Source organism: Ischnura elegans, chromosome 8, assembly GCF_921293095.1.
Source record: "Ischnura elegans chromosome 8, ioIscEleg1.1, whole genome shotgun sequence".
Taxonomy (NCBI): domain Eukaryota; kingdom Metazoa; phylum Arthropoda; class Insecta; order Odonata; family Coenagrionidae; genus Ischnura; species Ischnura elegans.
In genome coordinates this window covers 33,688,245-33,701,017 of record NC_060253.1, presented here as the reverse complement: position 1 = coordinate 33,701,017, position 12,773 = coordinate 33,688,245, and the positions used below count along the sequence as shown (strand labels likewise).

The window sequence follows — 12,773 nt, the reverse complement described above, 5'->3', positions numbered from 1 at the left end:
TGCTCTTTTCTCAGGTACGGAACTGGAGCAAATTTTTCCTCCTATGTAAAAGATTATGCTCTACTGTATAATTTAATTAATACTACATTACTGAATGAGGCTCCAGATGCTATATTTCTCTTCTCCTCTCCATCCAATGGAATTGCAATGAGAGATGTAACCGGCCCCATAGCAGATGATCCTCAGAGCCGTTATTATGGAGACAGTAAGGATAATTTTGCTTTCTTTCACAAATATATTTTTATCCTCATCAGTTGTTGGCTTGGTTTGTCAATTACTTATGAACATAGATTTCTGGGTATTAGCTAAAGACCTTGAACACTTCCTCCCTTTCAATAATTAATCAATGTAGTATATGCTGAAGGGCTCTGCTACCCATAATGGGTCATTTAGGTTCTTAGGTTCTCATTTCCACTGTGGTTTTAGAGCTCAGTACCAGAATTGCAATGGAAACCTAAAAGAATCATTATTCAAAATGCTTCGCACTCAGAATAGCTTGAAAACCTTCCTCAATCATATTTTTCATTACATACCACAAAGAGATTGATTTTATGTAAACAATCAATTGTGAGGAAACTTTATATATTGCTTGTGATATGTAGTGAATGATTTTTCATTTTGTTTTTAGTTTTGGTTAAGATAGTAAAAATTAACAAAGGTTAAGGTTAAATTATGGCTTGTTAAATTTTTTCATCTTTATTATTAGATGTATACTTTCTTGTTTCATTTTCCTTTTGTTATCATTTTCAATACAATAATAATCGAAGATTGATAATTATAATCAATGGATAATATGATTGGGACCAGATGGATTCCAAATTAATGATATTTTCAGTGAATAGATCAGTTACCTGGATTTAGGCAATGCTGCGATACAGAAAATATTTATTTCGGAGAACATGAATTGGCATCAGCAGAAATGATGAATTGTTGAGTAAAGAGTCAAATAATGGGTAAAACCCAATCATATTCTCTCTTTTGCCACTGATCATCATCTTCTGAAATTCTAGAGCAGATGTCACAGTAAACTTAAAACATCTGTCTGTCAGCAAGCAAGGAAAATACCATATTCCTCCGAATATAGTCCCCCTCCCTAATTTTGAGGCTTGAGTTTCGGGAAAAAAAACGGGTTTGAATATAGTCCCCCCCCCCTTAACTTTTATCACGGGCATTTTTGGAAAAAAGGGGGTACTATATTCAGACATACATATACGGTAATTAACCTTTTCCCTACTGTACACGTATATATACGTGTGGATGTTTCCTGACCCGGGAGACGACGGGCGTATATATACGCGAGAGATTTTCCCGGCCAGGAGATCGAAAGCCGTATATATACGTTTTCTACCCTTTTAGGACGGTTGTGTGTTTACGACGTCTTTGTCTCGGGACCCAACACTTCGGGGTTTAGGATTAACCCTCGGAATCTGGGAGCAGATACCCGGACCCTTCGTCTTTTAGAACCCCTCTCAGCGGTACGGGACAGCGGTCATTCAATTGTTTATGCAGTCAATTTTCGAAATAAATATTTGTTCATTTCTCAAGAAATATACTCTAAGAATTGAATTATTTGTCTTTTGAGCAGCATTTACAATTTTTAAACGAAATTCTACGACAAATATTAACTTATATCTTGAGTTATGTATAAACATCAACATGGAAATTGTTGCTGCGTTAAATGCGTTAAAAAATGCCTTAGAACTTCGTTTAAAATTTGACAATGCTCAGATAAAAATGAGGAATTCAATTCAAATTCTGTAATTTACGTGCAAGCAACTATTATCCATTTGCTAAATACATATAAGCAATACATAAGTTGACCGCAAGCCAATGCCGCAGGTATGGTCGTAAACCCGGAAAGAAGGGAGCACAACTACTCTCGAGTGCGAGATAATGCGAAGTCCCTGTGTGGAGGGGTCGAAAAAGCTTCAGCGAGACCATTCTTAACGAATGCCCTCCGAAAATGCTCCATACCACGAGAAAGAAGAGTCTCTTGGGGCTCAGTACTGCAGTCATGCTAAGACGAAAACTCCGCCGTCTCGAAAGGGTTAAGGTTTACGAGTGGAATTCTATTGGAAATTATAAGCCTTTTGTATCTTTGCATTAATATGTGATATTCATGGTGTTTATGTCTGGTTTATTTTTTTCAATAAAGATTGTGGAAAACTTCAAATGAGGGATAAACTCCTGTGCAGATAATCCAGTCTAAAAAATCATGAGTTTACTGTACCGATTAAAGTAAAAATAACAAGGGTCCAAGAACAGACTCTAGTGGGACACCCTTCATGATCTGGATTGGTTGAGACTTAAGCCACTTAAATTGCCATCGGTGTGGTAGCGTTTTAATTCTACATATTGTTTTCTATTTGAAATGAAAGACATAATCCATTGAAAGCCCACTGTATTTGGGTCAATTTCCTACAGTTTACCTTGAAATATTTGGTGGTCAGCTGAGCCTTGGTGAGGTCATAGAAAAGACTAATCTTAGTTTCCGTATTATTGATGGCATTGTAAAAAGACTGAATTGGGTCAATTGTGGTGGAAGCTATGGTTGTGGATTTTCCTTATTTGAAATCATGTTGTGATGGGCAAATAGTAATAGGTTTGACTATAAGTATGAAATTATGCGACTGTTAATTATTTTCTCAAATATTTTGGAAAAGGGTGATGTTATGGTGATGGGTTTATAATTGTTTGGATCGAAATTGAAATATTTATAATGCATTGGAATCACTTTAAACGTTCCTTCTTTAACTGTAAGTATTCCTTGTTGTATTTTTTACCTTTACCAAGTCCATTACTACAATTACCTTGCTGATGGATGGAATCCTGGGACGTATCACCTATGCCGGTTTGCCTCTGAATATGGTTTCCAGTCTTTACCCTCTATGGAAACTCTGAGGACAGCAGGACCTGCTGCTGATGATTGGGGAGTCAACAAAGCTTTCTTCCAGAGGCAAGTGCTTATCTTCTCATTTTATGCATACAGGAATAGACTCAATTTTGTGAATACAAGTATCGAAGATTGGTTTTACATGGTTAATTTATAACATCAGAGCTAATGTAGTTAATAATTTAAGTTTTTTAAATTGAAATTCACCTCCATAGGATGAATGAAATCTTTGATGATGTCCCAAGACAATTTTGATTCAGTTAAAGTGATACAAAAAATTAAGTTGAAACAGTCTTCCATCCTAACAAGCCTTTGATGTGCCCAGGCCTCCTTAACACCAAATTTTAAGCATTTGTATCACCAGCAGTTTCTGGAATTCTACTGAGGAGCTTTAGCTCATGTAAAACTTTTGACTCTGCAGGTCTTATACGCCACCTAGCCCTGCCAACTGGGCTTTTTAGGCAATACACCCATGTCTCGTATAGCGCAATTTCGATATAGCGCAAATTCGTTAAACGCTCTCATGATAAAACGTGAACTTGCGCTAAGTACACACGTAATTTCTATCAATTTACGCATATTAATATTATTTCTTGCCTCAAATCTTCTTTTTTGTTTATATAATAATCGAAATTCATTGCTGTGCAATTGCCAAAAGTATTACTCGTCATTGGGTCCAGATAGCCGGCCTACCGAAGATTTATCTCGTCTCCTTAACAGAATGATAATAAATAATTTAGATCGTTAATTAAGCGTGGGGCTAGTGGAAATGAGTTTTTTTTTCAGCAATACGGTTTGAGACGTATTTTTGCCGTCGTAGGTTACCGGGCGATTGACTTCCAGGTAGAGGGTCTACGCTAAAGCCTTCAAGGTCATCGGTATTCACGGGGGAGAAATGGAGCGGTGGCTGAGTTGCACATGAATAGCATCAACACATAAAAGGGTCCGCTATAGAGTCTCAAACACAATGGCTTCGTTCCATCCCCGCAGTCATAGGCCTTCTGCGTCTCAGGAATACAGTTCAGCAGAAGAAGGTGATTTAGATAGAGCCATACAGAGTAAAAACCAAGAGAATACGGCAAAAAATAGGAATGCGTGTAGAAAAATCAAGAATTTATCAAGAAAAACCATAAACCTAGAAGAGGACTTGAGAGAGGTCAATTGCTTTGAAAATGGAGAGCGTCAAAGCGATATTGCGTGGAAGTTTAAATTCACGATGCCTTTTTTGAATAAAGACGAAGGTAAAATATCAGTGACCTCAGCCGCACCAACTTCAACCAAGCGGTCTACACATACGGAAAGTTCATGGTGAATCAGTACAAAAAGATGAGAGTGGTAATCGCTCCGAGACATTTAGTGAAAGCGGTTGGTTCCAGAATTTAAACGGCAAGCAGGTATTTTCAGTGCGGCGATATCAGGTGAATCTGCAAGTGTTGATAGCGCAGCCACCACAACATTTTCTGATGAACTCCAAGCTGTTATTGAAAGTGGCTCCTTTCCCCCTCAACTAGATCTAGTGTTGACGAGACGATATTCTTTTGGAAAAGAATGCATTCTCGTTCATTCATTTTCAGGGAAGGAAAACCTGGGTCAGGTTTCAAGGCATTTCAAGACTGTTTCACGTAGCTGCTACCCTGTTAAAAATTCCCCATTGAAAATACCCATTAAAATTCCTTATAGGGAATTGGCAATGGGGACTACCATTCCCTATAGGGACACCCATTCCCTATAGGGACAGTTATTCCCTATAGGGACTGTAATTCCCCATTGAAATTACCCATTATAATTCCTAATAGGGAATTGGCAATGGGGACTACCATTCCCTATAGGGACACCCATTCCCTATAGGGACACCCATTCCCTATAGGGATAGCTATTCCCTATAGGGACTGTAATTCCCTAATAAAACAGAATGAATAAAAACAATTGTTCCATTGATATGGATTTAATGCTAAATTAAACATTTTTATATTGTATAACATAAATTTGTTGACAGGCTTGCTACTCTTTAACAATACAAAAGGTTAAAGAGGGCAAGATTTGGGGTAAAACTGTACAAATTATGCAATTCCAGCTATGGTTATACACATAACTTTAAAATGTATGTTGGAAATGATGAAGTAAACAATATTCCTGTTAATACAAAGGTAGTATTGGATTTGATGGCCGCGTATAATCTTCTAAACAAAGGATATTAATTGTATGTTGATAATTGGTATAATTCGCCAGATTTGTTTCACAAGTTACACACCTTAGGAACTAATAATAATAATAATAGTTTTATTGGACATTAAACAAATTAGAATTTGCAATAGTCTTCGTCATACACATAGGAAATATCAGTACACAAAATACATATGGCAAAATCAATTGGATTATGCATCAAGAAAAGGACATAACAATTTCACTTTCGAAAAATTCATAATGGAGTAAAAGGCTTTTTTCAATAGCCAGTCATGAATAACTTTTTTGAACTTTGTCACACTTACAACTTTAGCTTCTGGGGGCAATCTGTTAAAAAAACGAATTTTTAGTGCATCAAATGAATTGCTGTTTTTGCTTAACCTACAATAAGGAACATCTAGGGTGTCGCTATTCCTTGTATAATGATTGTGGAAATTAGGTAGATCTTTTTTCCAAAGAGCCCAGATTATCTTTGACATTGCACAGGGATTTATATATATACAAGCCGTACAGAGTCATAATCCCAAGCTTGGAGAAGACAGGCTTGCAGTGATCCCTTGGTTGAGAAAATGATATTATCCTTACTGCCTTCTTTTGCATTTTAAATAAATTATTGGCGGATGGTGAATGGCCCCAAAGTTCAATACCATAATTAATATGGCAATGAAACAAAGCAAAGTATATATTTGTAAGGTACTCTTTAGGTATCAAGTATACAAGTTTACGTAGCATATAAACTGCCTTGGACAATTTACTAAGAGTGCCTACAGTATGAGGCTCCCAAGTCAGTTTTTGATCAAGTTCAAATCCTAATAACTTAATGGTGGTCTGGGGATTATCAGAAGTGCTCAAAGAGAAGACGAGTGACTGAGTTTTATCATTGTTCAGAACCAGACCGTTCGCAGAAAACCAGTTTGAGGCTTCAGTAAAAAACAAGTTAGTCGTAGTGCTTGTATTAGTCAGGTGATTACACTTGTGAATAAAAGTAGTGTCGTCTGCATAGAGTATGGACTTGCATGAGACGTTACGGGGTAAGTCATTGATTATAATAAGGAATAGAAGAGGCCCAAGGACTGAGCCTTGAGGAACTCCATAATTTAAATTCTGGGGTGAAGAAAGGTTATTATTGATGAGAACACACTGGGATCGATTAGTGAGATAGGATTCGAAGAGTTGTAGTTCAAGATTATTGAAACCATAATAATGAAGTTTTTGAAGAAGAATCGGATGAGAAACGCAGTCAAATGCTTTAGATAGGTCGCAGGCAGTTAGAGAAATGGAGGATTTACTTGAAAAAGCATTTAGAATTTCATCAATGGCGGATTTAACAGCTGAGGTGGTGGAAAACCCTTTGCGAAATCCAAATTGCGATGGAGAAAATAAGTTGTTAACTTCAAAGTGTTCGTATACCCGAATCTTAATGGCCTTTTCGAAAATTTTTCCAAAAACTGGTATTATAGAGATTGGCCTATAGTTAGAAGGTAAGGTTTTATCACCTTTTTTATAAATAGGTATTGTTTTAGAAATTTTCAAAGCATTAGGAAATATGCCTGATTGAAAACATGAGTTCAGGATTAAAGCCAGCGGTTCATCAATAGTATTTGCCAGATGTTTGATTAAATTTACTGATATTCCATAAACATCCGTGCACTTTGAACATTTTAAATTTTTGATGATTTGACGAATCTCATATTCTGTAACCCACTTCCATTTGAAGGGGGATGTGATTGTTTGAGATTTATGGAGAAGAGGCAAGGCCAGGTTAGGAGCCAGATCAAGATTTGACACGAGGTCGGCTATTGAGTTGATGTAATAGTTATTCATATCATCAGATGTAAAAGGTAAGTCAGAGGACCCTCCTGAATGACCAATTTCCTTGTTTATGACCTGCCAGGCAGCCTTATTACGGTTGGAAGCATTACTTATTAGGTCAGAGTTAAAACTACGTTTTGACTGAAGTATTTGGTTATTGTAAAACAATTTATGCTGTCGCCATATAGTTCTATCTTCAACATTGCCTGTACGAATATACTTTTGACGCAGCTGAATTACTTGCGACCTTATTTCTGAGAGCTCAGGAGTAAACCAGTTTAAGGATCGCTTGGAATTATTAGTTTTTTTCACGAGTTTCTTGGGGAAGCACTGTTGGAAAAATAGCAAAAAAGTTTCAAAGAAGCAGGCGAAGTTATCATTACCGTTGGCAAAGGTGAGCAGTGAATGCCAAGAAACATTTGCAAGGAGTGAAATTAATTCACAAATCCCTTCAGGGGTAATTGGACGGCTGAAGGTATGGGTAATTCTACCAGTAGTACTATGTTTGCACTTTTTGATTGAAAATTGAAATTTTAGTGATAGATGATCAGATAAACCAAGGTCAGTTACTAGGACAGAGTACTGATCTGTATTGAGGCCAGTAATGATGTTGTCCAGACAGGAGTTAAGTCTGGTTGGTTCAGTATTTGCACAATGTAAATTAAAAGACCCTATTAAAGAAGTGAACGCAGCAGAAGTACTAGAAGAACGGCGTATGTCCACATTAAAGTCACCACATAAAACAATTTCTAGACCAAGCTTAGAGAGCCAGGTGAGACTCTGCTCCAGTTGATTGTAGAATATATTAAAGTCGCCTGATGGAGATCGGTACACACATAGAACAATTACATTTAACTCTTTTATGGTCACAGCACACATTTCACTATGGATTTCAATGGAGAACTGATTAACATCTAGTTTCTTAAACAGTAAGTTTTTCTTCACATAAATGATAGTCCCACCATTTTTTGCAGCAGATCTAGAATATGACGATGCTATAGTGTAGTTTTCAATGTTGTACAGAGCAATTTCTTCACTACATAACCAATGCTCTGTGAGGCATAATATATCGTAGTTGTTCTCATTAGCAGTTGCTTCCACCATAAAATGTTTGTTCCTAAGACACTGAACGTTTGCACAAAGAAGGGAAGGGGATTCGGCAGTTACTTTGGGAGACGGATCACTGATGTTGTCTCTTAGTCATAGCGAAGGAGTAGCCTTATTTACTGGTGCATGTAAGGTGACCAAGCTGTCTGCATTTACATTACTAACCTGACATGGTTTCAATCCAATACAGTCGACAATTAAAGCGCACAAATGATTTTTGCCCTTACCATTAAGATGTAGGCCATGTTTAGTGTAGAAAACACGGTCAAAACCATTTACATCTACAACGGTAACATTTTCAAGGCTTTCACTCAATAGTTGTAATTCCAAATTTACCCTCTTGGTCTCTATGTTGACACACGAGTCACTGGGAATATCGTGACGATGGGGGATGTTTACAATTACCACGTTTGTGTTAGACAGTTTTTTCACCAAAGCATTTATTCTATCCATTACTTGTTTACTTTTGTTGAGATAGATATCATTTGTCCCGGCCATGATGATAACATTGTCACTTCTAGTTAAGGATTTTGAGCTCACCTCGCAACATTTTGTCACCTCGTTAATGCCGGCGTTTGGTTTCACAACGCCAACGATTTCGTGCTCGTTACCGGCGACTCTCTCGCTTAATTTCGCCGATAAGCCACGGCCGTGGCTGTCACTGTACAATAAGATTCTTTTCGACTTGCGTTGATGCCATTTGTGATGTTGCGGGATTATCACTGGATTCTCGAGTCTTTGAGTGGCAGGATGGAGAGACAGCGAGTCTTCAGAATAATCACTGAGCAATTCGTATCTGTTTTTCAAGGGCAGTGAGGGCGGCGAGGGGACCTTGTTCCAGGTTCTGCTTCCTCGTATGGTACCTATTTGTGACCGCGCGTTGTTAGAGGTTGAAACAGAAACACCAGCCGAACAGGAACGACAATGTACTGTACTTTGTGATCTAAATGCAAAAATATGCCTAAAGATAGAGACGAATTAAAACTCCAAAAAGGTGAAGCCATATCATATTGCAGTAATAACATTACTGCAAATGGAAGGACAAGAAGGATATGTTACAATAATGAACACCAGGCATTCCTTGGAGTGTACAGATACCAAAAAAGTAAAGGTAAAAGGATGGCAAAACGTGTAGTGTGCTTGGAGAAAAAGATAAGAAGAGAATCCACATGGTAGTATGATGTGTGCAAAAAGCCACTATGTTTGGAACATTTCAAGCCCTAAAGAATTATCTCCAATTATGTAAAGTATTTAATTTAATTTTGAATTCTTTTATTTTTGCACACAGTAAACCATAGTTGGTAGCATATACTTCAAGCAAATGAAAGAGCAAGTAACTATTAACAAAATATCAAAATTTGGACCGAATTGGTTAACAAATACCACTTCAAATGTCTCATACAAACCAATATTACAATTGTGTTCAAATTCTTTCAAAGTTCGTGGTGTTTGGGGTCGATCAGGGGATTGATGTGAATGGTATGCGAGTATTACAAAGGCTGACAGGGAATGAACAATCAATATCTTAGCTGGTAGCATTTGCATCCATCATCAGTCTGGATAGACATGTGAAGTATTATTTGCTACTTTTCAGTAGCTTCTTCCTTTGGTATTTAACCATGTCACAACTTTTGGTGGCAAATGCCTTTGTGATAACTTGCTTTAGTCTAGTTGGTATATCCCTTTTCAGGTTGTCATCCTGACTCCAGACTCTCTCCATTGTCCCTGAAAATAAATATAGAATATTAGTAATAAAAACAAGGTTATATCATTTGCTATGAACCTATCCTGCAGGAAATCTACCTATTTATTACATTTACACATGGCATCTTGCAAGCATATTTATGCACTCCCACTCTAACGCATTCATATTTATGTGCATGCATCAACGTGGCGAACAAAATGCTAGGCTCAACTTCCTAACAAGTATCTATTCAGTGCTCAACAAACAGGTTATTTTTTTATAAATATTTATATGTACCCGTTAACTGCGTAAGGAACACCGGGGTAAGTGGAACCCCTAACATAAATAGTTGACATTTCAATAGAATTGAATTGACATTCAATTTTAGTAACATTCTATAGCAATTGATAACAATATAACTCTTTAAGACTTTCATTGCAATTTAGGCATTTGTGAAAAATGTACTCAAGTACAAATCAATACCTAAATGATAATGATCGGAGAGATTTAAATTGTGATGGCAATGTTTTGAACAGCTTATTAATTACTATAATTCTTCGACATAATATCTTCCCAATGGTTATTCATTTTTCAAGAAAATACCCTTCGTATACGAGCTAATTGAGATTGATAATTTAATGCCATAACGAACTGGATGCCATAATGGACTGCTAACAAAGTGGATTCTTCTGCGAGAACCATGATATTTCAACTTAATCGGTCTTAATGGATTGTATTTTTACTATGGCCGAGAAAGGAAAGATCATGCTAAATTGTAATTACACTGTGAACATAGTAATTAATAATCTTAAATACTTATTGAAATGAAATTAGCGGTCCATTAATCGTATCAATACATACAAATGTTCGGTGATTTACTAACGAATAGAAAAAATGTTTCATTTACTTACATTTACATGGTCAGCTCAGCGGAGATGTGTTGATGCCTTTTTGCCAGTCTTCACTGCGAAACACGGATTATTTTCCTCTTCCATTGCGTACTTCAACGTAAATTTGCTTGTAAAAGAGGATTCTACAGCACAACTAAATTCGCAAAGTCACAAAACGGTCACAAAATACAGTAACTACGAATGTAAACAATTCATTTGCAATGGCTCTTGGGTCACTGGTATGCAAGATGGCCACCGGTCGTTGTGGCGCTAGTTTCCAAATACGATATTTAATCCGTTATATTAAAAAATAATTTCGTAATATAATGGGCAAAATATGTAACTAAGGTATTTTAAACACCAAATATATATTTCCCATAGTTACTAAAAGTTGTGAAAATACTTGGCATTCCCCATTGAAAACACATGAGAGATTTTCATTCCCCATTGAAAACCCATAAGAGATATTCATTCCCCATTGAGTACCCATAGGGACAATATATTCCCCATTGAAATTTAATGGGGAATATCATTCCCTATAGGTTTTTTCAATGGGGACTAATGGGTAATTTTTAACAGGGTAATGACTCGGAGGACTTCAAATTAAAATGATTTATCATTCATAAACTCCGCTAGCTATGAAATGGCATTTAAAGTAGCATTTTCCTGTCATTTCGATGAGCTACAAAAGGGCCTGGGTGACGTGAATAAAAGTCTTTGAATGCGTGAATACTATCTTTAAAGATGTTTTAAACTGTAAATATTTATAGAAATAATGTTTTCTAAGACTATTAATGGGAATATAGATGTTTTAGAGGAAATTCAATACCAAAGACCTATGCTACCAGGAACGCATCCCTATCTTCCCTATGTTAAAACGCTCTCGTATAACGCAAATTCGTATAGCGCAAAGACCCCAAGGAACGCATCCCTTGCGCTATACGAGACATGGGTGTATATTTGCATCAGTGAAAATATTGCTTTCCTATGTTAAAACGCTCTCGTATAACGCAAATTCGTATAGCGCAAAGACCCCAAGGAACGCATCCCTTGCGCTATACGAGACATGGGTGTATATTTGCATCAGTGAAAATATTGCTTTGGTATCACTACACCACAATTTATCCAGAGAACGAATTGGGATTTGAGGAGATTGCTACATAATGAGCTGCAGAAGCTGTGAGCTCAATGCTTTGCCTCAGTTGGCGTTCACGCACATTGGAAAACCGGCCTATCTAAGCAGAGCTCATTCATTGTATGGGTAGTGTTAAAGGGTCCTCAGAATGGTGGTTCAATTACTAAACTCATAAAAATCCCACTTATCAATTGGGTAAATTCTTTTAATGCCATCCTTGCTGTTCATTTTTCTGAGTTTCAGAACTTTGCTGCCAAAGGTAGCTCAAGTGAAGGAACTGATCCCCCTACTTTGAATTTGTGAATTTATATGCTTGAAGGTACTAATCAGAACAACCACATATATTTTACTGAGATTATTACTGTATGCCCATTGCAGGAGGCAGCATCATACAGGAGGCTACCAAGAGATGATCATTGCAATTCAGAGACACTTGGAGATGCCCTCTAATACCGAGTCGGAGGAAGGAATGTCTAGATATGTGTACTTGACACAGGTAAGTTAGGTAGTCATCATTGAAAGTATTGATGGATACAGAAATTTAACCTCATTACAAATAATTTATGCATATGATGGTGAACTACATTTATTGCAATGCTGAGAGATACAATCACTTAATGGGTTTAGTAGCTTAGTGGGAGAGAGATGCTAATGCAATTGGTCTCTCAACATTACATATTTGGATAGGCTTGATTGATGACTGCCCCTAACACATAAGGGGATTTATTTCATTTGTTTCAAAAATTTAGGAGATTTATAGGTTATTATGTACAATCAAAATATGTCAAAATGTCATTGAAATATTTTCTCGTAACTTTTATCTGTTAAATCAACAAGTGAACATTCACACACTTCACATTATTTCTGAAGAATTAGCTAAGAAAAGAAACCTTCTAGAAAGTGTTTGAGTAAATATTTCTTGACTCAGAAGATAAGCCTGGAGTCATTGCAATCTGTTGACAAGTCATTCATTGCCCCGAGGGTATTTGAGGGATAGTTTCAGGTATTATTAAAATAGACTTACACTTTAATTATTGTTTAATTTTAATAAGGATTCAGAGTCATTTT

The 12,773-nt window shown here is 36.8% G+C and overlaps 1 protein-coding gene and 1 long non-coding RNA gene across 3 annotated transcripts in view; one reads left to right on the top strand and one right to left on the bottom strand.

The window, feature by feature from the left end:
• Nucleotides 1-12,773, top strand: part of LOC124163359 (beta-mannosidase) — a 41,788-nt gene that overhangs the window by 19,442 nt on the left and 9,573 nt on the right. For both annotated transcript variants that reach the window (XM_046540223.1, XM_046540222.1), the window contains exons 10-12: nt 15-205; nt 2,794-2,956; nt 12,084-12,201. In XM_046540223.1, the coding sequence (XP_046396179.1) occupies nt 15-205; nt 2,794-2,956; nt 12,084-12,201 (472 nt within the window). The remainder of the gene's footprint in view (nt 1-14; nt 206-2,793; nt 2,957-12,083; nt 12,202-12,773) is intronic.
• On the bottom strand, nt 9,414-10,922 carry LOC124163360. Its single transcript, XR_006865759.1, has 2 exons — nt 10,598-10,922; nt 9,414-9,721 (listed from the first exon to the last, which is right to left on the bottom strand). It is a non-coding gene; the product is annotated as an uncharacterized LOC124163360 (long non-coding RNA).